At 38.5% G+C, this 23,989-nt stretch overlaps 1 protein-coding gene across 50 annotated transcripts in view; it reads left to right on the top strand.

Moving 5' to 3' along the window:
- EIF4G3 (eukaryotic translation initiation factor 4 gamma 3) overlaps positions 1–23,989 on the top strand; it is a 375,324-nt gene that overhangs the window by 132,294 nt on the left and 219,041 nt on the right. For 45 of the 50 annotated variants that reach the window (XM_074018065.1, XM_065528583.2, XM_074018064.1 and 42 more), the window contains one exon: positions 3,496–3,624. The exons of 4 other annotated variants lie outside the window; for them this stretch is intronic. Coding sequence is in view for 30 of the 46 variants with exons in the window: in XM_015441357.4 (XP_015296843.3) it covers positions 3,496–3,624 (129 nt within the window). In the remaining 16 variants the exon portion in view is untranslated. Of the gene's footprint in view, positions 1–3,495; positions 3,625–23,989 lie in introns of those variants that run through there. One more of the 50 variants, XM_065528537.2, reaches the window with a different exon arrangement.

Raw genomic sequence — 23,989 nt, forward strand, 5'->3', positions numbered from 1 at the left:
ATTTCTTTGGGATAAGATTGTGCTAACTATTTCTGTTCTGTATAATTTCTAGTTAAAGATGGTATACCTTTTTTCCCTGGCAGAGACATTAAGCCCCGTAACAAATACACTAAAAGCAAATATGGAATGCCTAATGCAGTGTGACATATGTAATAGAGGATCTTATTTGAATTGAATACAGCACAGTGAAGCTGAGAGATTTTTATTATATGTAACAGCCTGTTTCTAGAAAGAATTTATTAGAAATTCTAGTTCTTCTATTATTTTGATGCAGACTTATTTTCTTTGACCTGCTTTTATTAGTAGACATCCCTCAATTTAGGAGGAAGTGCCCTTTTAGAATATCTGATACCAAAGGATTACTAGTTAGGCAGAACTATTTAGAGTTGCAAAGGATGCATACCATAGGCATATACCCATGAAAGTTGTTTTTCATCGGTGTTTCCTTTAAGGAAGCTTTTTATGTAGCAAGAGCATACTACTTTTGGCTTTGGCACAATGCTTTTTCTCCTTCTCTCAAACATTTGTGTTTTATGGGGCAATATAATAGTTTTCTGACAAACCAGTGGATACTAATTTTATTTGTAATGATTTAATTTGTTCTTTCAGTATTCTTTAGTATATGCCAGTACCTCTTTATAGTTCTGTAGGAAACATAGCTTACAATCTTTACAACTCTGCAGTGTACGGGTTTATATTTTGTATGTATTTAGTTCAGTTATGTTACTTCATTTTCCCATTAGTTGGTATTTCTACCTGTTTTTGCCATCATGTGAAATGCTGCTGGATATATCTTTAAGTTCCTAATTTTTGAGGTGAGATTTTCTTTAGGGTATGTACTCTAAAGTGAAATAATTTTGGAGTGATTGTTTTGAAGCATTTACTTGGTGACACATTGTTCTATAATCCTGGGAAGATAGTAACCGATTCACAGTATCTTATCTGTGTCCTGCTTCCTTAGATCCCTGCCAATAATGGGGCAAAGATTTGTTTTTAACTTACTTTTGTTAGTTTAGTTGATAAACATATAATGTATTTTAATATTTTTTATCAATAGTATTTAAAAACTTTACTATGATTTATTGTCATGGGCAAATTTGATATTTAATTTTTATCAGAATAAATCTGAAAACTGGTCTAAGATTTTATATAGTTAACTTCTTTGCTCTCTTTTTATTTTTACTTTATTTCACTGTACAGAATTTTTCCCATGTTAAAAATGTGTATTCATATTGAGGTTTTACTTTAGCAAAATATCAAAATAATTAATTCTAAAACATGGGAAATAATATAAATTCATAAGCTTTGTTGGTAAGAAATTTACTTATAAGAACTCTTCATTTCTGATTATTAATTTTCTAAAGTAGATGTTTACATAGCAGTCCAACTTTTCTCCTTTGAAAAATTTCCTTGGTGAGATTTATATACGCTGTTACATTTCATGGTAAACTTTATGCCCTTATAAAGGTAATAGTCACTCAAAATTGGAAACAAAATTTTCCCAAGAAAAAAGATTCCCAAGAAAATCATAATCAAAGTTATTTACAAAACAGGGATGAAACTAGTTACAATTATTTGTAGCATCATTTATGTGTCTTTTAACTCGTAAGCTTTTAGTTCTAGTTAGTTCTGTGTGAGTCCATTTGATTTCAGTATTGGGATCGGGTAGCTGATCCTGAAGATGTTTCTGTCTGTTTAGAGAGTTGTAAGTGATTTGAAGGTTAGAGTACCAGGGACTAGATTTTCTTCAGACCTTTTGACTGAGTGAATTCCAGGCCATTTTCCTTTTTCCCTGGGCAGAGTTTTTAACTTTATGATAAAATTCAGAAGACCTATGAACTGAAAGTAGAGAATATGTCTAATGATGAATTTTAACATTTCTTTGTATTATGACTATAGACAACAATTGCTGTTAGTTATTATATTTAATGCACCAATAAAGAACGTATATTACTATGTCAGGAATTTGTTTTAATATTTTTATACCTGTATTTCAATATAGATCACTTGTTGTCATAATCCTATATATTTTATGCATTTAATAATATGATTCTGAGAAGTCTGTATTTTATTCTAGATTGGCAAAGGGTTCATGTTCCTCTCAAATTTAAGAACTATTGCTTAAGGAGAATGGCTTCTTTGATTTTAGCAGAGTACAGAACTGTCCATAATTCATGAAAGTTTGCAAAACCATCAGTGTTAGTCTGGATTAGACTATGAGAGGGAAGAGCTGGCTAGGATTGATTGGTAGACACTTCCACTAGGGGTCTGAGTAAAGTGGTTTCATATCTGTCATGGGCTGATGAGCAATTTACTGCCTGCAAAAAATGGAGAAAATAAAATTTTTGGTTACATAAAAACATGCTGATTTTTTTCAGTTGTATAAATTTATGATTATTGTATTATATTAGAAAATGTAAATGAGAAAATAAAGAAATACCTGCAATGCTTTCTGTTATGATTTTGGTGTGTTTCCTTACAGATCTTTAAAAATATTATATATACATGTTTTTAGATGTGTATGTGTATATTATATACCTACATAAACAAATATGTGTATAGAAACATTCCTATACATGTGTATGTATACACATGTTTGGATGTCCTTTTTAAAAAATTTTTTGTATTTAAAGAGATAGGGTCTTCCTCTGTCACCCAGGTTATAGGACAGTGGTGTGATCATAGCTCACTGTAATCCTTGAACTCCTGGGCCCAAGCAGTCCTTTTGCCTCAGCCTTCCAAGTAGCTGTGTCTACAGGTGGATGCCACCATGCCTAGCTAATGAAAAAAAATATTTTTTAAAAATAGAGATGAAGTCTTGCTGTGTTGCACAGGCTGGTCTGAAACTTCTGTTCTTAAGCAGTCTTCTTGTGTTGGCCTCCCAAAGTGCTGGGATTACAGGAATCAGCCACAGCACCTGGCTAGATATACGTTTTTAAAGACAAAAATGAGATTATGTCGTATAAGTAACTTACCATTTTTGGAGTTTAGATTTATTGAGATGTAATTTTGTAAGATTCACCCTTTTTAGTGTATACGTCCATAAGTCTTGACAAGCACGGAGACATTCAGTTCTCACTATAAGCATGATACAGACAGTTCTGTCACCCTCAAAACTCTCCTTATTCCTCTTCTGTAGTCATCTCCTTCCTCTTTCAACCATTTATTTCTTTTCTGTTCCTTTTACAAAATGGTATCATACAGTTTGTAGTTTCAAGTATTGTTTCTTTCCTGTAGCATGTGTTTTCAAGATTTTTGCTTTTGAGATCATGCTTCAAGAATCTTTGATCAAATTGATGAGAATATTCATGTATATATTTTTTAAGAAATCTATTTTTTTCAGTTTTGAAAAATTTAAGTGTTTGTTCAGTCAGGTGCTTATTTTAGTGTAAGTTGTGAGGCAGGAAATCCAATTAAAAATCAGATAGTTCAGCTGTATTTATTAAGATTGATTTACTAATATAATGCTCTTACTAAATATTGATTTCCTCACAGGTAACACAAGTAGCAAGACAGCCGGGAACCCCTACCCCATCCCCTTATTCAGCACATGAAATAAACAAGGGGCATCCAAATCTTGCGGCAACGCCCCCGGGACATGCATCGTCCCCTGGACTCTCTCAAGTAAGATAAACCTTTTTTTTTAAAAATAAGAAATGTCCTTGTAAAAGCATAATTTTTGTTTTTCTAAAGAGACTCCTAAGCAGTAACATAAAACATTACTTGTAATTTCTAGTTTGTCTTTGGCATCTTTTCAGACTTAACCGTTCATAAAGATGGCTACTAACAAATTTCACACATTTCATTCTGGAGTCATTAAAAATTAACTGTCAGTGATATTTAGTTTTCATTTTTGTTGTTTAAGAAATTAGAGTTTAATTCTAAAGTTTACTTAAAACCCCCCCACAAAGCACTGATTTGCTTTTCGATGCTTAATCTGCTACTGTCTCCACCCCTTTCGGGTGAAGCATTGATGGTTATTTTCTACTTATGTGAAAACTTGGTGTCTTCCCCTCTTGAGTAGCATCAGTGGGATTTTTTGTTTGTTGGTTTGGTTGTTTTCTGAGTCGATTATTGTAATTTGATAGGCTTAAGTTTTTGTTGAACTGTTAAAAGAATTGTGAACCCCTTAGTGTATTTCTACTTAATGGGAACAACAGACATTCAGACACTGTTTAAAGATGTTCCTATGTGTTCCTTGCACTTAAGCTGTTTGCCAAGATACATTGTTTAGCTTGCACCGACCTACTGTTGCAAGCTTGTTTGGATTTCCTTGTGGTTAAGAGTTGGCTTAACAGTCCCTTAGGGAATGTGGAGTGAGTCAAGCCAATAACCTTGACCTGTGTGAGATTATCAGTATTTACATGTAAGAGCTACTCTTTTGATAATGAAAATCGTTTTTATAACATTATTTGTGATTTTAGCCTCCATATTTCAGACCTTTTAGAGCTTGAATAATAGGAGAGATCAGGAATTGCTAAAAATAATGCTAAAGATGGTGATTATAAGTTAGGGGCTGATTTTATTTTTTATTCTTCATTTTTTTTAGAGACAATTTTTATTCCTTCTTTGTTATTTTTTTAGAGACAGGTTCTTGCCCTGTGGCCCAGGCTGGAGTACAGTGGTGGCGTGATCACAGCTCACTGTAACCTCTAACTCTTGGACTCAAGTGATCTTCTTGCCTCAGTTTCCCAGTTAGCTGAGACTACAGGCTCATGCCACCATGCCCGGCTAATTTTTTTTTTTTTTTGGTTAAAGTTTTTTAGAGATAGAGTCTTGCTATGTTGCTCAGATTGGCCTCGAACTCCTGGCCATGTTCTGATTAATTACATTTTAGACTACAGAATGTCTGGAAAAGGAATGTACAGTTTGCCAAACCATGACTGAAATAGCCCTGTTAATGAATATATAAATAAGTTTGTCAAGAACTTAGTGCTATGCCTAAACTTGGTCTAAATTATTCCTATATAATTTTGAGTTTTAAACATTGAAAACAAAACAAAATGAGCTCCTGTTTGTTTAAATGAGGTTCTTGTATTGGGTTTCTTAGACTGAACACAGCCTCGCAACTTACTGTTAAGGTATATTAATCTGAGTCTAATCAGGAGAGAAAAACTGTGCACTCTCAAGAACATAAGAATAGCAGATACAAAGAGCAAATGCTTACCTTAGGGCTGAGTAGAGGCTCAGATAGGGAGCCTTTCTCTTCAGGGCTGAGCCAAAGGCTGTGGTAGAAAAGCCACTGTGTTACTGTTCAGAACTTGCTGAAACTCTTTGTTCTGGAACTTGCTGGAAATTTGCCCTATGAAGTATTGGGGAAAGCTTGCTTCTCCAGCACCAATCTCTTATAGCCAAGAGCTAATGCAGTGCACGCTGGCTAAAAGGCTCCTTACAGCATGTCTATTTCCCACAGACAATTCAAAGCATTAGATCTACTGGATCAAAAGTCCCAAGTGGTAGAGCAGCTTGCACTGCCCATCCCTAATTTGCTGTTGAACCTTCATATATTGTGTTCCTTACTCAAAATTGGTAACTTCCTAGGTCACTCTGTAATTGGTTAAGGTGGCACATTCAGATGTAGTGTATATGTTGCCTCTAAAATCCAAAAGAGGCCTACCAAACCTACCTCTTATTTTTTGTGGTAGTTTTAGGTGAGAGACTGCTACCACTACCCTGGGCTAAGATCTTGACCTTGTTGGAGAGGGCATGGTGTGGCTTTCTGAATGGCAGTGGTGCCATTTCAGTGGAACTTACTGAAAATCCACCCTCAGAACTTGTCAGAATTCTGCCCTCTAGGATGCCGAGGGAAAGCTGTTCGCAGGGAGATTTCTTAGAAAAGACCCTGTGCTGCGTATCTTCCTGAGGGAATACCAGGAGTAGCTCTTGGCTGCTGGGTACTGTTGCTTGCTGTGCACTGAAGCAGAAATCTTGCTCTGATGAAGCTATGCCCATGAGGGAAGCCGGTCACTAGAGAAGCCATCTTTTGGAGAAGCTATCTGGGCTTCTCCAGGAACCAGGAACCAGGGAGCAAAACCCTTTCCTCCTACATATCTCTAGGACCTTCTACTGAGAAAATTTAATGTTGTGTCAGCCGAAATATTAAAATATTTATAGAGCTCAGATCCATTTTCTCATTACAGGCAAACAGGGTGAATTTTGATATGAAAGCCAAGCAGTTGATAACTGGCATGTAAGGGAAATAGCTTAGTTTTCCATTTGAAATTCTTACTGTTTCAAGTTGTGATTTGACCCAAGCAGTTGACCCAAAGGACTTAAGTTTTCTGAAAGATAGGCTGCTCACAAATGCATAGTTTGTGTTTGAAAAGATGGTCTCCCAGCATCTCACTTGTTGAACCTCTCAAGTGCTGTTCTATATGCCATTTTATCAGGTGCCTTTAGAAACCAGAGTACATGAATACCAGGGAGAATGGCCACCAAATACTGTGTTGCATTCTTTTGTGGTCTGTTTTGCCACCATTTTGCCTAAATCTGATGAATGAACCCAGTAAATCACACCTGGTTCACTGCCCTTTTTTCCCCTCCATCCTTTCAGACCGAGGGAAGCTTCTATGGATTCATCTGTCTCCTAGCAATATGTTAACATTTGTTGATATGGTGAGGAAGTTTTTCTAAACTAGCATACCTAGAAAAATGAAGAGTTCTGTGGGAAACTCAAGTTTTTTTTTAGGTTTAACAGTTGAAACAGTTTGCAGGGGCTGATGCAAAGCTTCCCTTCTGCCCTCTGAGGGTTTGCTGAAATGACTGACGATAGACAGATTTATCAATGTGCATGGATACATAAGAGTCCTGCACATAGGAAACACAAAGAAGGGAGAGATGGTTGAGGCTCGAGTACCCTCTTCATAGGGGAGAGGGAAGCAGGGTGGGGAATGGGCTGTAGGGAATTTTAGAGGGGAAGTAAATGATTTTTAGGTGAAATGAATGAGTCCAAATTACAATAGTCTGAGACAAAGTTCCTCTGAGCTCCTGGGGAGGTGGCAGGAAGGTGAGGAATGAGACTTCAGTGTGAACAAAGGTTGTCTTACTATGAATGTTAAATCTCCTGGAGAATCTCTGAAGAGTTACCCTCAGAAGTAAAATGAAAAGTCTCTCTTGATGTGGTGATAGCTTTAGTCTCTTCTCTCTTCCATGATTAATCTTTTCTGATTATTTGATGAGCTTCCATGGGAGGGTGGTCTTAAGACAATTGTGTTTCTTTTGGAAAGACGTTTTCTTAGTCATATCTCTGTGCCCCACCAAGTTCATGGGTGGTAGTAGAAAGAAGAGCCTTCAGAATAGAGGGGAAAGGATTATAGGCTTGAAGTCAAACCATAGGTTCTAGGGCTGGCTTTGTTACTTTCTGGTTATATGATATTGGGTAAATTATTTAATATCTCTGGAACTTCGTTTCTTCATCTGTTATATAGGGGGAAATTAGAATTCTACTGCCCTGTAAGAGTGTTGTTATGATTATGTAAATTGCTGCCTCAGAACAGGATTTCCTGAATTTAGTAAGTTGCATTTATTATTTGTATGCCTGCCAGACATGGTTCCCCTCAAGATTTATATATATATGTGTGTGTATATATATATGTGCATGTGTGTTTGTGCATGTATCCTTGCCTGCTAATTCTTTTATTTGGCTACCTGTCAAGATTTAGTGTGAAACTTAGAAGCTATCTCCAAGAGTTTGAAATGTCTTCCATGTCTTTGCCTATTCTGATGTTCAGATAACAGTTGGATTGGTTATTTTCTGTTGGCGGTGATTTGTTTTATTCTTCTATACAAAACAGGTTCGGTCAACTGAGGATACGATCAAAGAAACCATTCTTTAGCTACATGTCCTTTTTGATGTGTCAGTCTCCCCTTCTTCTGTAAATTAAATATTTTTGTCCAAAGTAACTACCTATGTCTGTGACTCAACGTTTGACACTCAGTGAATCTGCTAAGGTCTAAGTGAAAGAAGCTAAGCCGAAGAAAAGTGAATTTCATAGTTTTGAAACATGAAAGAGGGAAAATGTAGAATATTGTTTCCAACCTCCTCAGCAATCTCGTTACCTGCTTCTTTCTCTTTGTTAAGACAGGATTTTACACATAAACAGGTACTTCACCTCACCTGTCTATGTGCCAAGTTTTAAGGCTTAATGTGCATTTCCTTTTTTTACATGAGTTGTAGTTCTTTCTAACTTTGTCCTCTTTGGAGATTTTGTTTAATTAGTCAAAGACTTAGACTATGACATTTCAGACAGTGGTAAATTGGTGAGACAGAGTCTTTATAGGCATAGATTCTTATCAGTTCCCCAGAAATGGCAATACTTTTGAACAATCTTGAAACCCAGCATGTCTGTACTCTGGAAAGAGTAAATAGTGTGGAATTTAAAGGTATCCTTTGGTGGCAGATTGCAAAGTAAATCTCCCTGGAGAAGTACACTCTCTAGGGAGTCAGGAGAAAAGACTCTCTAATTGAGAGTTCCAACCCTCCTAACACTGTTTTATAATTTAACCTATAGAAGTTCCTATTAATGCCCAGTTTTCTTCTTTGTGCATGAGCAGCTTTTGTTAGATGAGATCAGAATTTTCTTTAAGACCTCCCTGGGTTTTGGACACTAACTTGAAAGTAGCCATTTGTTGTTATGGAAAATTACAAAACTATTTTAGATTTAAAATTACCCAAACTTTGCCTTGTTTCATTCTTTTTTTTTTTTGAAGAGAAGTTTATTTGAATTATTTAAAATTACTTCTCAAGATAAGCAAAAACAAAAGAGACTCCTACTTATTGCTTAATTGGTGACGTACATTTGCTTTAACTTAGTTAATTTTCACAAAGTAGCCATTACAAAAAGACCAAACTGGCGCTGATTAACCAGGATCAAAATCTAGGTCTTTTCTTTTTTCTCTTGGCATCGTTGTCTAGATTTCCAGGCTTTTGGAGCTATATTCACAGAAATTAAATGAGAAGACATGCTCAAAATGATGCCAAAGAAGTGAGGTAATAGGTGTTATCTGCCTGCTGTTTCTGGATTTCATTTGGCTCTCTGTTTTTTTCTGGGAGAGGAACTCCTTCTATAGCATATAATATATAGTAACTGAGATGGTGATGGCGTATGACCCACTGGCTAGATTCTTTATTGTCTCTGGAAATACTAAGCAGAGTTCTTCACTGAGGAGTATTGCTTGATCGTGATGCTTATTGTTACACCACAGTTTTCATCATTAGTGAAGGATGCGTTTCAAATGATGAATGGTCCCAACAACCATTTTTGCTTTATCCAGCTTCCAGGAATCTTGTTTTATTTACTAAGGAGAATTTCTCTGTGTTGTCTCATAATTGTTCATTGACTGCTCCAGCCTTTGTAAGCTGTTTTTTTCTTTATTTTTTTATTTTTTATTTTTAGAGACAGGGCCTCACTCTGTCACCCAAGCTGGAATGCAGTAGTGTGATCATAGCTCACTGCAGCCTTGACCCCCTGGACTCAAGCAGTTCTTCAGGTAGCTGGGACTGTATGCGAGCTCCATGGTGACTGACTCATTTTTTAATTTTTTGCAGAGATGGGACTTGCTTTGTTGCCAAGGCAGGTTTTGTTTCTAAATCTTGGTCTCATACAGTCCTCCAGCCTCAGCCTCACAAGGAAATGGGTTTATAGGCTTGAGCCATGGTGCCCTTCTGAGACCCTGTCTCTACAAAAAATGTAAAAAATACTAGCCAGGTGTGATGGCACACAATCGTAGTCCCAGCTGCTTGGGAGGCTGAGGTGAGAGGATTGCTGGAGACTGGGATGTTGAGGCTGCAGTGAGCTGGGATTACACCATTAAACTCCAGCCTGGGTGGCAGAGTGAGACCCTGTCTCAAAGGAAACACAAACAAACAAACAAAACGAATGAAGCTGAATAGCGATTTTTCCTTACTGCATATGCTTTTTTTTTTTTGTTACCTTTTGTGAAGAATATAAATTCTGAGTTTGATGCATCTTTGTTAACCATGATAAAGTAGAGGAAGCTGTGAAAGTTTGCTTTAAGAAAACATCACATTTCATTGTTGAAATAGATGAGTATTGATTTAATTTAAAAAAACAAAATTTATAGTTTTTACACTCCTCAAGGCCCCCACTTTGAAACACATCATATCCGTCTAAGGCAGTATTTGAGGTGAGCTTACCAGGATTCTTTAGCATATCACAAATATAAATATGAATATTTTATAGGCCTTTATAACTTACTTTTAAATTAATGACATTTGCAAAGGCATGTTATTTGTAAAGTGTTTAATGACAATATTTGTTGACACTTTTAACAAAAAGTAGGTTTTTAAGAACTTACACATATTATCAACTTAGAAAAACCAAATGGAAGATTTGTCACCAAGGGGACCAACTCAGTGCAGTCAGTACTGCAGGTGTCCAGACCCACACCAAGTCCCCATGTACCATGAATACAACTTGTAAAGAATCATGGTAGGCTTTTCTAGTTGTTGACATTTATTTTAATGTGATACTTGATTAGAAGAGTGTTCAGCTCTTTTGGTCATTTTTTGTTTTTATTTAAAAAATTAGTTGCAACCATATTTATAAAGCGACCTTGATCAAATTTTTTTCTAATAGGTGTTTCCTCTCCCTTCCTTCCTTCCTTCCTTCCTTCCTTCCTTCCTTCCTTCCTTCCTTCCTTCCTTCCTTCTTTTTCTTTCTTTCTTTTTCTTTCTCTCTTTCCATCCTTTCTTCTTTTTTTTTTTGGCCAAGGTTTCACTCTGCCACCCAAATTGGAGTGCAGTGGTGTGTTTTCTGTTCACTGCAGTCTCCACCTCCCAGGCTCAAGCAATCCTCTTGTCTTAGCCTCCTGAGTAGCTGGGACTAGCTGACTTTTTGTATTTTTTTGTAGGAACTGGGTTTCCCCAAGTTGCGCAGGCTGGTCTCGAAGTCCTGAGTTCAAGCAACCTGCCTGCCTTGGCCTCCCAGAGTGCTGGGATTACAGGTGTGAGCCACCGTGCCTGGCCTAGGTGTTTAATCTTTTATGCAGTCCTGTAACTTACCTTGAAATGTGCCTAAAGCAGCTTTTATGTGTTTGATTATACTTCTCTTTGTATTGCCTGTAGCCAAAAAAAAAATTCCATTTATTTTCTTTTGACATTTCTGTGGTTAGTTTTTAAATGTTGCTGCAAGAGATTAAGTACAATTATTTTTCAGACTTCTCACCCTAAGTTTTACATTCTGTTTGGCAAATTCACATGGCTGGAACCCACATTTTAGAATATCTGAGTATTAATTCAGCACTATTACAGAAAGCTAAGGAATTTTGTAAGAACCAAACTGATTGTGATTTTGTAAGCATTTCTTTTCTTCTGTTTTATGTAGGCTCAGTCTTTTGTTGATGATGTTCATTTTCACTTAAATCCTGTCAGAGAAAAAAGGTTTAGGATTTTGTCTTTTACATTTGAACAGCTGTTTCTTTTGGATGCATCCTGGGAGACTCTTGTTTGTTTCTCTGGCTACCTCTCATTTGTTTTAAGAAGTCATGAAAAACTCTGTCAGCATTTTTCTTGCCAGTTTACCTCTTGGGAATATCAGACTTCATTTATTTCCCATAGATTTAGGGGAGAAACTCACTTTAGTGCCACTAATTTATTTTTTATCTGGTTGTGACATTCAGATTTTTAGATTTTTATGGTTCTGAAAATTGCTAATTCAGTTCAGCTACGGAGATTAGTATGTGTCAGTAAATTTAAGGATGAGAAGTAGAACAGGTAAGTTTTAAGAATAATGAAGAAATTGTGCAGTTTGACTCTTCAATTTAAAGTGCTTGTGATAGTTCCTGCAAAAATGTATACGTGATTCAGAGAGTGTTGTGGGGGAAGTGAGCAGACAGAACTCTGAGGGAAAGCTCAGCAGAGAGGTTAAGTACCATAGTAGACATAATACTGTCTTGAGTTTAGTCAGATAAATGGATATATATGTCTGTTCAGATTTATTGTAGTGGACGGGAGCATGCTGATTGCTGGGAGAGAAATGAGAGGACAAGCTTAATTCAGGACTGTTTTTATAAGGGATCAAATGAAAAAAATTACTTAAAAGTCACAAACTATGAAGTGTAGTATACAAAAGCTAGCTATCTTTATAGAACTAAGAACTGTGAATTTCAGTGACTCAGCAATCAATGAAAAGCCAGCAACACACACAATCAACTTGTAGATGATGGTCATTTTAAATTTTCTCAATGAATAGTAACGAGAGGTTAACTTAGTTATATTTAAAGCAAATAGAATCAATTAAGTATAAAGAATGAATATTATAAATTGATATTTAGAATGACTATTAGAAAATAAAAATGTTGGGCTGGATGAGGTGGCTCATGCTTGTAATCCCAGCACTTTGGGAGGCTGAGGTGGGCAGTTCGCTTGAGCTCAGGAGTTTGAGACCAGCCTGGGCAACACAGGGAAACCCCAACTCTACAAAAAGTAGCCGGGTATGGCGGCGTGGGCCTCTAGTCTCATCTGATTGGGAGGCTAAAGTGGGAGCCTCACCTGAGCCCAGGAGGTCAAGGCTGCAGTGAGCCATGCTTGTGCTACTTGCACTCCAGCCTTGGCGGCAGAGTGAGACCCTGTCTCCAAAAAAAAAAAAAGTGTTACTTACTAAACCAATAAACTTTTTTCCTTAGTCCATGCATTTATTTACTGTTTCTTTTTTTTTTTTTTCTCTGATGTCTAGTCATGCTTATAATTAGGTAACACGAAGGGCTAAGTCTGATTTCCAAATTTTTCATCAGTTGATGGACCCTTTTCTCTGTGAAGAATAATGAACTCTCAAACTATCTGAATTCTGTCTCCCTTGTGTGTGTGTGTGTGTGTGTGTGTGTGTGTGTTCTCTGAAGTATTTTGTTTCGTAGAAAACCCCTAAGTAGGTGACATATCAAAGAAACCATGTTGCCAACATTTTATTATACTTTTCATGTAAAACATATTTCCATTTCTCTTCACTGCCAGTGTTACTCCAGTTTCAAGTACTATACTATATTATTCAAAATTTTGTTTATTATCCACATCTTATTACTCTTGATCATCTTGAAAATTGCCCATCTTCTTTTATAGTTCAGTTTCAAATTTTCACATGCCTGTTTAGTGCAGCTGTCAAAGTCTTATAGTAAGAAATAAATTAAACTATTTCAAATGGAGAGGATTTTTAATATGTGAATACTGGTTGAATGATTAATAAGGGGCATGCTGAGGCTGGGCATTGTGGCTCACACCTGTAATCCTAGCACTTTGGGAGCCTGAGGTGGAAGCATAGCTTGAGCCCAGGAGTTCGAGATGAGCCTGGGCAACATAGTGAGACTTGGTCTCTACAAAAAATAAAAATAAAAAGGATGCAGAGGTAATCTAGAGATTAATAACTGCAGAAAGCAGCTGACATCCCTGAGAGAAAGTCAGGAAAGGGTAAATACAATGTAAATGTGATAAGACATCTGGACTGTGAAACATATTCATAACTGTTAAAACTTAGTCGAATTAAATTTAAAGGAGTTTAATTGAGCAGTGAACGATTGGTGCAGGCAGCCCCCAGAATCACAGCAAATTCAGAGAGACTCCAGGGGTACCTTTTGGTCAGAACAAATTTATAGACCAAAAAAAGGGGAAAGTGTTGTAAAAAAAATATCAGAAGTGAGGTACAGAAACAGCTGAATTGGTTATGGGGTTACGTTTGCCTTGTTTGAACACTCAGCAGTCTATGATTGGTTGAAATATGGCTGCTGGGATTGGCCAAGACTTATCTGTTGTTACAGCTGCATACTCTTAAGTTAGGTTTTCAGTCTTGTCTGCCTTTTAAGCTGAGTTAGGGTTCATCCACCGGGACTCAGATGTAGAAATACGGAGTCCTTCTCAGGCCATATTTAGTTCGCTTTAACATAACTGTAATAATAACACAGTTAAATTATCTCAATTCAGTGGTGACTCAAATTGGTCAAAAACCGAAATCTAGGAATATGCATTTAAACTTGACACAGAAAGATTAAAAACATTCCTCAAGACTGCCTTCCCACACCTTCAGATACCAGCCATACATCCGGACCTCTGGAACTTTCGACTGACTGGCTTCAAGTTGGGGATCTCGTGATCCCCTCTTTGGGTTTGATAAATTTGCTGGAGCAGCTCACAGATCTCAAGAAAACATGTTTTCTTGTTTATTATAAAGGATAACACAAAGGATACAGTTGAAGAGATGCCTAGGGTGAGGTATGGGGGAAGGGGCACAGAGCTTCTCTGCCCTTCCTTGGTGCACCACCCTCCAGCAACTTCCGTGTGTTCAGCTACCTAGAAGCTCACTTAACCGTGTCCTAGGTTTTTTGGAGACCTCATTATATGCATAATTGGTTAAACTATTGACCATTGGTGATCAGCTTGACCTTTAGCCCGTCTCCTTCCCCTGAGGTTGGGGGTTGGATTGAAAGTCCTAACCCTCTAATCATGCCCTTGTAATGATCAACTCTAGCTATCAGTCAACATTAGCATACAAAAAGACAGACTTTGGAGATTCTAAGGTTTTTAGAAGTTGTATGACAGGAATCAGGATGAAGACCAAATATGTATTTCCTAATATCACCGTGGTGTTATCAGAAACTTTACGTGCTGAGAGGCGAGGAGAGAGAGTGTATTTGTAAAATATTTGCATGTCGCTAACGATTATTGATATAGAACGTCTTTTAAAGTGCTTACTGGCCATTTGTCTATTTTTGGAGAAATGTCTATTGAAAGCCCTTTGCCCCTTTTTTAATTGGGTTGCTTGTTTTGTTGTTGAGTTGTAGGAGTTCTTTATATGTTCTGGATATCAATTCCTTATCAGATGTGCGATTTACATATATTTTATCCTATCCTGTCAGGTGCCTTTTCACTTTGTTGATAGTGTTCTTTACAGAAAGTTTTTAATTTTTGGTTATTTTTTGAGACAGGTCTCATTCTGTACACCAGTCTGGAGTTCAGGGGCATGGACACAACTCACTGTAGCTTCCGTCTCTGGGATACAAGGGATCCCCCAACTTATCCTCCCAAGTATCTGGGACGACAGGCATGTGCCACCATGCCTCGCTCACAACTTTTTAATTTTGATGAAGTCTAGTTTATCTTTTGTTGTCTGTGCTTTTGGTGTCATAGCTAAGAAAACATTGCCAAATTTGATGTTCTGAAAGTTTCCCCCTATGTTCCTTTGTTGGAATTATATACTTTTAGCTCTTACATTTAGATCTGTGATTCATTTTAAAGATTTTATTTTTCTGTGTTCTCTCAGAATGGAACTATGATTCAATTGATCTAATTTTTATGTATGGTTTAAGATAAAGGCCTGGCTTCATTTTTTTGGCATGTGGCTATCCAGTTTTTCTAGCACCATTAGTTGAAAAGACTATCCTTTACCCATTTAATAGTCTTGGCACCTTTGTCAAAAATCATTTGACCATATATGTGAAGGTTTATTTCCGGGCTCTTTTCTTTTCATCGCTCTATATGTCTGTCTGTATGCCAGTACCATACTGACTTGATTGTTGTAGCTTTGTAGTAAGTTTTAAAATCCAGGTGTGAGACCTCTAGGTTTGTCCTCCTTTTTTGAGATTGTTTTGGCTGTTTGGGGACCCTTAAGATTCCATATGAATTTTAGAATGGGCTTTTCTATTTTCCTAAAATTTGTTTTTGGGATTTTTATAGGATTCTGTGTATTCTTTTTAAAAAATGTGTGTATCATAATGGACACAACATTCTTTTTCTAAGTAGGTGAAGAAAGCATCATTTCTTGAGAGTGGAATTAAGATATAGTATTCACCCTAATAAAGAACTTAAACATAACTTTTATAGATACTCCCAAGAACTGGGAATGTTCTAGTTAATGATTCATTTCATAGGTACTTAAAAATCTAATTTGCAGTCCTAGATTTAAGAGAAACAGAGAGAGAGAGAGAAGAAGAAAAGAAAGAAATTAGTGGAGTAGGAGGTGGTCTGAATTAGGGTTATATCAGGACCTAGAGTGAAGATTGTGTCTAGTGATCTAGTGTGACAAATGAATGAGAACTCTGGCTAGGGATGTTTTAGCTGAGATTTAGAAGAAGAAACTGACAGGAAACCAGAGACTATGTAAAGGTGGGGAAATGAGGGGAAGAAATTAGTAGAGATAATCGTGGTGGCTATCAGTAGTAGGTCCAGAGAGGGTCCTAAATAGCAGCCATTGAAGTGGGAAGTGGAGAGCCAGCATTGCAGACATTATAGAATACCTTTGTTGGGCATTCATTGAACCAACAGCATCTCTCTCTCAGTACACTGGTGCATTTAGCCCACAGTGTTGGGGGAACTGGTCCTGGGATTGGAGAGAAAACTGGGTTGTCATGCTGTATAGGTAAAAGCTAAGCTCTGAATAGTATAGTTGCTTTTGAGAGAACACAGGCAGCCTGTGATCAAGCCATCCTGTTATGTGAGTCCACTATTGTCTTGTGAAGGGCAGAAAGCCATAGCATTTCAATGTTGAACTAATTATAAAGAGTGCAGAAATGGTGATGATTTCATCACAGTGTTTCCCTGCTCCATGTAATACCACTGCTCAGAAATGAGAAAGGGTTGGATCAGTGCTTTTCATTTCTGCCTTCCCACTTAGAATCACCTGATGCCTGGGTCCCCTTCTCCAGAGATTCTTATTTAATTGCTTGGGATGAGCCTAGGTAATGCTAATGTGCACCCAGCATTGAGATACAGCTGTGGAACAGTGCCTTTTCCTCCCTCTAATCCCACAGCCGATTAGGAACAGTGCCTTTTGATACATATTGCCCAAATTTTACTTTATAGGCTTTGTTTACTGGGGATGGTTTTCACTGAAAGGAGCAAGATGCCCTCATTTTCAGACCTTATACAAGCAAAGTGAATTGGGCTGGTCTTAATTTAGGGAAAATAGCTCTGGTGATTGAGAAGCCACTTCTGTTTAGTAGCTAAAACAGCCTGTTACAGCTTTTTACAGATAATATCCTTTACATTGTGGTCTGTACTCAGAAAGTTTTTACAGTATTGATTTTATATACCAATTTATTTTGGTGATAGAACCAAATTATACCCTGACAGGTACTATGTAATTGACTCTTCTGATTCACCCAGAATAAGAGTGGGTGCTTTTTGCTTCCATACAATCAGATACTCCTAGATTTATAGTATAGTGTTTTCAAACTTTTAAAAGCAGCAAAACTCTTTTCCACCATATGACTAGCAGTGCCTGATCCATAGTAAGCCCCTAAATAATTGATGAATGAAAACTAGCTCTAAATGAAATTTTCCAGAAGTGTCACTTTTTGGCTGTTTGCAGTGTGGATGCTTTATTTGGCTAAAAAAAATTTTTTTTTTTTCTTTTTCCAACCGGTGCTGTTAATTTTGTACAATTCAGTAAAAGTTTACCAGTACATGCTTAACTTTAAAAGAGCCAAATATTGTGTTTTACACCCTTAGAGACCTTATTCTGTGAGGGTCTGGGAATCTTATTATTCCAACTGTTCTGTCATTGTGAATCAAATAATTAAGACTGAGTTCCTAAGCTGGAAAAGTCTTTTGTCAGGATGCCATGACAGATTTAGGTCTTTTAAACCAGTTCAGTACTATACTGAATAGAGAATTGCTTACTTTTTCTGAGTAGGTGATCTCATTGTTTAGTATGAATATTTCCAGAATATAACTCATAAATAAGCTTTTATTTTATTTTATTTTTTTAGAGGTGGAGTCTTATTGTGTCTCCAGACTGGAGTGCAGTGACACAGTCTTGACTCACTGTAACCTTCACCTCCTGGGCTCAAGTCATCCTCCCACCTCAGCCTCTCAAGTAGCTGAGACTATAGGTGCATGCTACCGCACCTGGCTACTTTTTGTATTTTTTTGTAGAGAAGGGGTTTTGCCATCTTGCCCAGGCTGGCCTTGAACTCCTGAGCTCAAGTGATCCACCTGCACAGGCTCCCAAAGTGTTGGGATTACAGGTGTGAGCCACTGCACCCAGCCCACAAATAAGCATTTATATAGAGACATGGTATGGTGGCTAGGTACAAAGAAATACCATCTCTGTGTAACTGATTTTAAATATTAAGGTGTTTAAAGAACGGTAATGAGAGACTATGATTCATCCTCTTTTTTTTTGTACTAACATTATAAAGGTATCTTTGGGGTGTCAGTTTTCTGGCCAGAAACCTCTGTGGCCAGTGGCGCTTTTGCCTGAGTTCTTGTCCTACATCCAGGAAGAATGAGGTATGCAGACAAGTGGAGGGTGTGCAAGACGAAGAAGAGCTTTTCTGAGTGTTAGAACAGCTCAGAGGAGACCTGCAGTGGGCAGTTCCTCTCTGTAGGCAGGTTGTCCTGTTGAGTGTTCAGCTCTCGGCAGAGAGGAGGCCCTAGAGTGGGTGGCTCCTCTCTTCAGGCAGATTGTCCCATTATCTCTGCAGTTCTCAGCAGAGAGGAGGCCTGCAGTGGGTGGCTCCTCTCTGCCTCTGGTCGTCCTGATGTCTGTTGCTCTCAGCCAGAGAGGAGGCACTGGAGCAGGTGGCTTCTCTCTGTAGGCAGGTCATTCCAGTGTCTGCAGCTCTCAGCAGAGAGGAGGCCCTAGAGAGGGTAGCTCCTCTCTGCAGCTGGTCGTCTTGATGTCTCTACTTCCTCTGCCTTGCTCAGGTTGAGCCTGGAGCTTTTATGGGCCTTAGTGGGGAGGTAGTACATGTCAGTTGGTCAATGGGCAGCCCAGAAAAGGCACTACAAGTCCCCACTCTGGTCCATGGGATGAGTAGCCCACCCCTAACCTTCACAACCTCCCTGGCAAAAGGTGGGGCCTCACTGAGGACTCATCCCTTCTGGCCCAGGAGCGCATTTGCCTCCCACCACTGCCTATGGCCCCCAGGTCACTTGCGCCAAGGGATGCCCACAGGCTATCGCTGAACTGCCCCCGGCCCTATCTTGGCCACCCTCCTGCAGTCTTGGACCAAGCTGGAAGGGGCCCAGCGGGTCAGTGCTGCCCTGAGCTTGTGCATACCCGACTGGGCTGCAACAGTGTCGGGGCTTGGCCCCAATCCCACTTGGAGATAGGAGCAGATGTTGGGAGTGGGGAGAGGCCAAGCAGCAGGAGCAGACACCCCTGAGCCTGTGGTCACAGGGGCTCTCCCGGGCCCCTGAGAGCATCAAGAGACCTGGGCCCACAGCCATAACCTGAGTGACTGGAGCTGTGCCTGGGGAGCTCCTGCCCTGCCAACTCAGGAGGGGCGGGTCTCCTGCCTGTCCCTGGCTGCAGAGTGCACAGCCCTAGCTGTGCTCCTTCTCTGTGTCTTCCCATAGCAGCGGCAGGTGGCATGGTGGCCCTGGCCAGCCCTGCACAAACAAACCTGATGCTCCCGGGGTGGTTCCGCAAGTCCTGGCTGCACCTTCGGCTCCCAGGACACGGCCAAAAGTGAGGTCGAGGCTGTAGCAGCCCCCAGGCCTGGAAGTGGGTCCTACCCAGCTGTGCGAGGGTGGGGGTGGCACAGTTGACTTCCTTGGGGACATGAGCACAGAGGACCTACTGCCATCACTGCTGCTCCTGCTGCCCTGTCCTCCTCCTTGCAGCCTGGGGTGGGGCTCCAGGCCCTCACTGGGCCCAGACTGGCATCCAGGGCAGGGGTGATGTGGCTACAAGATCCCCCTGCAGCGCCAGGACTCCCCCTTGCCTGGCTCACAGCTCTGCCAGGGTGGCACCTCTGGGAGCAGATCCTGGGCCCGGGCCTGGCCATCAGGAGTGCCAGGCTCAGTAGACACCCCAACATGGGGCAGATCCTGGGGACATAACCTCAGGTGGCCCCAATCTGAGCCTCTTGCTGAAGTGCAGAAACCTGGTGCCATCCCAGGGCCACAGGCCCTATGTACCATTCACCTCAGTGTCCATACCTGAGGACCCACAACCTGCGCCTGCACCCCACCTCTACCAGTGCTATGTTAGCAGCCACTTTGGATGGCCCACCACTGCCATCACTAAGATAGTATTTCAGTTTACAGAGTATTATGTGAAATTGGTTTACTTGGCAAAATTGTCTCATACTATAGTCCTGTTTTATAGTGATAAATATTTTTAGAGTTTGGTTGATAGGATGGCGTGACAAATACAGCTGTTGAATGGGTGATGAATAATATTGAAGTGTACTTCAATTTGTGTAGAGTAATGCTCATTAAATATATTTTTGAGGTAACAGAGTAAGAATAATTGGATGGTCGTAATGAAGAGTAAAACACATACTGTGACTTAAATGAATGTTTGAGTTGCTTAAAACATTCATTAAAAATTTTCCAAAAGCCACAATTAAGTAAGAGCAATATTTGTGGTAGATAACATTTAAAATACAGCCTTTTTGATTTTCAAGTACCAATGTCCCTGGTGTTGAAAAGAGATCCCATTCAGAAATAAATAATCTCTCTACTGGAGCTCTTCTTGAAGAGGCCTCAAGTACAGCCCCACTGTTGAACTGTGATAGATTCCCAGAAAAAAATTTTCTTTTTATCTTTCAGACAGTCTCCCTCTGTCATCCAGGCTGGAGTGTGTTGTCATAATCACAGTTCTTGAATTCAGCCTCCCTCACCTCAGCCTCCCAAGTAGTTAGTACTACAGGCACATACCAGCACACCCAGCTAATTTGTAAAAATTTTTTTATAGAGGCAGGGTCTCACATGTGTTGCCCAGGCTGGTCTTGAACTCACCTTAGGCTATCCTCCCTCCTTGGCCTCCTAAAGCGCTGTGATTGCAGGCATAAGCCATCATGCATGGCCTTTTTTTCTTACTGATCTAACTAAAAAGATTGATCATATAGCATTCCCCATGTTCTCTTCACCACAACCTTCAAACTATAAACTGTGGAAAAGAATTTTCAATTTGCTATAGTATAAAGGCTGCATTACAGAAAGTGAAGTATGATTTCAAAAACAGAGACATGGCTGTGAATCACAGTTCTATCACTTACTAATTGTGAGATCTTTCATAAATTGAACCTTATTCCAAGTGGAAGTCCTGCCATTTGTTCAATAGAAATAATAATGCCTGTATCATAGGATGCTAAGTAAGTGTTCCTTGCATGTCTTTTGTTGCAGTAGCATTGGCGTATTTACCTTTTTTAAATTTAATTTTTAAGTTCAAAATTCTAGAGAATGAATTCTTTATCTGCTCTGCTGTTAGGTTTTAATATCGTGTTTCTGGAACTTTTTCTTAACTCTTTCATATCAGTTTATGATACTTTAATCATCATTACTGAAAATCAGATGTTACTAATAGGGATTTATACCATGAAATATTATTTCCTAATATTATTAAAAGATTTCATTAGTTTGACTCTTACCATATTTATTATGTATGATTTATTTTTCCTGCATTGTTGTTTAAGAAATAAAAACAACAAAAACTTATATGTCAGGTAAAACTGATATATAGACTTGTTTAGAAATCTCAGGATAACCACTCAGAAAGTCATGGCAATTACCTTGATGTCATCTTGAAACATAGTGAGGTTACTGTGTAAAGTTTTCCAGAAATCATTCAGCAGTGTTAACTGTTAAGCAAATATTAGAGCACATGAAAAGGAAAACCTCTGACTTAGTAGGCATATCTGTTACTAGTTTGAGAAGCAGTCTGTCAGTGTATTATGATGGATTTGGGGGAAAGTTCAAGTGCTGAAATAGTTCATAAGGAAAATAATTCATTACTGGTTTAATGTTCCCAGCTTTTATTTTGTGAGGTGGATTATGGCCTCTTGATCATTATTCTCTACCATATTTTCACTCCCTTTTTTTACTTCTTTTTTTTTTTTAAAGCTATTTGTTCGTAAACTCTAGAATTGTAGGCAGAAGAAATTGCATGTGACATCTGATCCGTTGGTGTTGCTTTTTGTTAGTAACTCTTCATAAATAGAATTCAAGATGAAAACATTTGAAGAACATACCTGAAATAATGGTTTGGCCTCTCTGAAAAGTCTGGTTTTGCCCAGTCTTATTGTAAATCAGTATAAGACTTATTTTTTTTTAAAGGCTGAAACATTGTTTCCTAAATCAAACAAAACAAGAATTTTTCTTCTTCAAGGTAGGAATGAGGAAGAAGATGAAGAGAGAATGTACTATCTCTTGGCTAGATTAATTGTATTTGTTTACATTGAAGTTTGATTCACATTTATCCCAAGTCATCCATTAGAGCCATGCTGAGAATTAGATAGACTTTGATTTGTAATGTACATATTTTTAATTTATTAGATGAGCGGTATCATGAGGAACAGTTCTGCCAAAGATTAACTAAAAATTACTATTTTCCGTTTTTCATGCCTGTCCTTTTGCTGGATTTAATGAGAATAAAAAATTATAAGAGATCAGCTTGTCTGCAGGGAAACAGCTTGTCTACTATAATTTCCTGTGTTAATGGATATAGTAGAAAAAGTTGGAAATGACTTAAAAAGATAAAGAAGTCTATATAGATTTGTTTTGGTTAATAGGATTTATGTGTTTTGATTTCTCTTTAAACCTATTTTTAAAGCTATTTTATTGAATACGTTTTCTTCCTCTCCATCTGAAGACAACAAATAGCAAGATTCTTTTAGAGGTCTATTCTTCATACAACTGTTTGGATGCCTGGTATTCGTAGAGTACATACTGTGCATTAGACGTAAATGGATTTATTTGGGAAAGGCCACCACACAAAGTTATTATTTTCCTTATGAACTACCACTTGTATATTTAAGCCATTTGTTTTTTGAGAAGAATATCTAAAGTTTATGTGACTATGTATTCTAAATTTCAGAAGAATTAGGAGCTTAGTCCTAGAATCAATAAATTCTCCTTCTGCTATTTATTAGTTATCTGGATATACTTTTTATTTTATAGGTTGCTTGTAGAGTATCTCTCTGCTAACATCCTGTTACTGGACTTTTTGGCAAGTCCCTTTTGTTGTCATATTTTTTCCTTACACCCTTTCTTTGAACTCTTCCTTCATATCCTTACTCTGTGGAAATTTATACTACTTTCCGTAGAAATCCTTCCACTTCAACATTGTTAGTGTTCTTACATTCTTTATATCTTGGAAGGCTGGCTCAGCATTCTCCTGGCCCTTCACTGCTTTCTCTAGGTTGTTTGCCTGCAACCTTTGTGCCGAAAATGCATAAACAGCGCTTTTTTTTTTTTTTTTTTGGCCATAATTCCTCATTTTCATGGACCCATTTTCTCTTTGTTTGAGAATTTTAGTATCTGGCTCATAATTTACTTTTCTGTTTTGCTTTCTGCCATCCACAAGGATGACTTGTAACATTTGTGTTGTCCTGTCCAACCATTGCCTGTGGGCTCCTGGATCGACCCTGTTTTTGTTTGTTTGTTTGTTTTTTTGAGACAGTCTTACTCTGTTGTACAGGCTGGAATGCAGTGGTGTGATCTTGGTTCACTCCAGCCTATGCCTCCTGGGTTCAAGTGATTCTCCTGCCTCAGCCACCCAAATAGCTGGGATTACAGGCATGTGCCATCTTGCCTGGCTAATTTTTGTATTTTTAGTAGAGATGGAGTTTCATCATGTTGGCCAGGCTGGTCTTGAACTCCTGACCCCAAGTGATCCACCCACTTTGGCCTCCCAAATTGCTGGGATTACAGGCATGAGCCACCACACCTGGCTGATCCTCTTTTCCTTCCCTTCTTTACCTCCCCATAGCAACTGTATATAGACACATATTCAGCAATCTATATGGACACAGTTTAGATCTGCACTTTGCAATGTGGTAGCTATTAGAGCCACTGTGGCTTTTGAGCACTTGAAACATAGTTTCTGCTAATTGAGATGTTCTATAAAGTGTAAAACACAAAATTAATTTCCCCAGTTTTAAGTTTTTCTAATCTGGAGACCTAGAAAATTTTAAATTACTTGTGTGGTTTGTATTGTATTTTTTATATTTTTGTTAAGAGCACAGGCCTGGACCTGGTCTTTCCTGATGTATTAGTCCGTTTTCAGGCTGCTGGTAAAGATATACTTGACAC

Source organism: Macaca fascicularis, chromosome 1 (assembly GCF_037993035.2).
Source record: "Macaca fascicularis isolate 582-1 chromosome 1, T2T-MFA8v1.1".
NCBI lineage: Eukaryota > Metazoa > Chordata > Mammalia > Primates > Cercopithecidae > Macaca > Macaca fascicularis.